A 1,165-nucleotide genomic window follows, 5' to 3' on the forward strand; every position below is an offset into this window, starting at 1 on the left:
GACACACACACACACACACACACACACACACACACACACACACACACACACACACACATATATACTAATGATATACTAATGAACATGATATCGAAGTTTGTATTGAACCGAGTTCAGGAACGTCGAGAGCCAGCACGGACCCCCTTTCTCTCTCTCTCTTTTTAACATTTTCAAGAATTTACTAAAAAGAAGATCCTAAATTAGGACAGCAACGAACTCATAAACCTGACAAAATCATAGCAGCAGCCATTTTTACCCCACAGTATAAGCGTAAAAACGTTAATAAAGTAACAACAAATATCTATTAAATCTATAAAGTAACAAATACATATTAATTATTACTTAAATTATTATTTCAGTCGTTCTTAATGTATCAAGCGTCTACATACAGAGAAAAGCTAAAAACTGTGGTTTTTATCATTAAATGAAGATATAGCCTAAAGATGCTTTGCGGACTTTACGGCATAACCTAGTTTTAAACTGACAAGGCTTATTCGTTACATGTACCTCACTCCAGTGCAGACCGTATGGTATAACTAGCATTACTTCTCCGTTGTCACTACTGGCTGGAGCCAATGCTGTTAGATGGTTGCATACGCCTTCATTCATATTGTAGGCTTCCAAACCTCTGTAAGCTGCTGCAAGTTGAATTCTTATTTTCCAGTTATTTTGCTTGGTATCTGAACCTACTGAATTCCATCTCTTGAAGTTTATATAACCCTGATGGTTTAAACTTAAACCAGTTCTCTTTAGAAAGGCGAAACCTTTTAAGTAATTACTAAGAGCTCTCATATTTGCTTAACGATAGTATACGTTAGTAGAAAGTCGTATGATCGTGAATTAACTAACAAGAAGGGAATAATTCTCAAGGTCACCGATAGAGTGTAGTTAGCTCTCTTCATATTTAGCATATGCTAACAAGTACGCGTAGTGGTTGTTGAAAGAGATAAAAACTACGTTGTAGTAAAATCACCGAAGACGACAAGGAGTTAACTGCGTATATTTTGATATATATACTGTTGTAGACACAACGTTTCGGGCAATGCTCTTCTTCAGATATAGCTAACTGAACAGTAAATCCGTACACACACACACACACACACACACACACACACACACACACACACACACACACACACACACACACACACACACACACACACAA

At 36.9% G+C, this 1,165-nt stretch overlaps 1 protein-coding gene across 1 annotated transcript in view; it reads right to left on the minus strand.

Moving 5' to 3' along the window:
* LOC106476932 (adducin-related protein C1289.14-like) overlaps positions 1 to 849 on the minus strand; it is a gene marked incomplete at its 3' end in the record, with an annotated part of 8,118 nt that extends 7,269 nt beyond the window's left edge. The window contains exon 1 of the mRNA XM_013937548.2: positions 508 to 849. Within this exon, the coding sequence (XP_013793002.1) occupies positions 508 to 792 (285 nt within the window). The remainder of the gene's footprint in view (positions 1 to 507) is intronic.
* Between the last annotated feature and the right edge of the window lie 316 nt (positions 850 to 1,165).

This window comes from Limulus polyphemus, unplaced genomic scaffold (genome assembly GCF_000517525.1).
Source record: "Limulus polyphemus unplaced genomic scaffold, Limulus_polyphemus-2.1.2 Scaffold12154, whole genome shotgun sequence".
Lineage (NCBI taxonomy): Eukaryota > Metazoa > Arthropoda > Merostomata > Xiphosura > Limulidae > Limulus > Limulus polyphemus.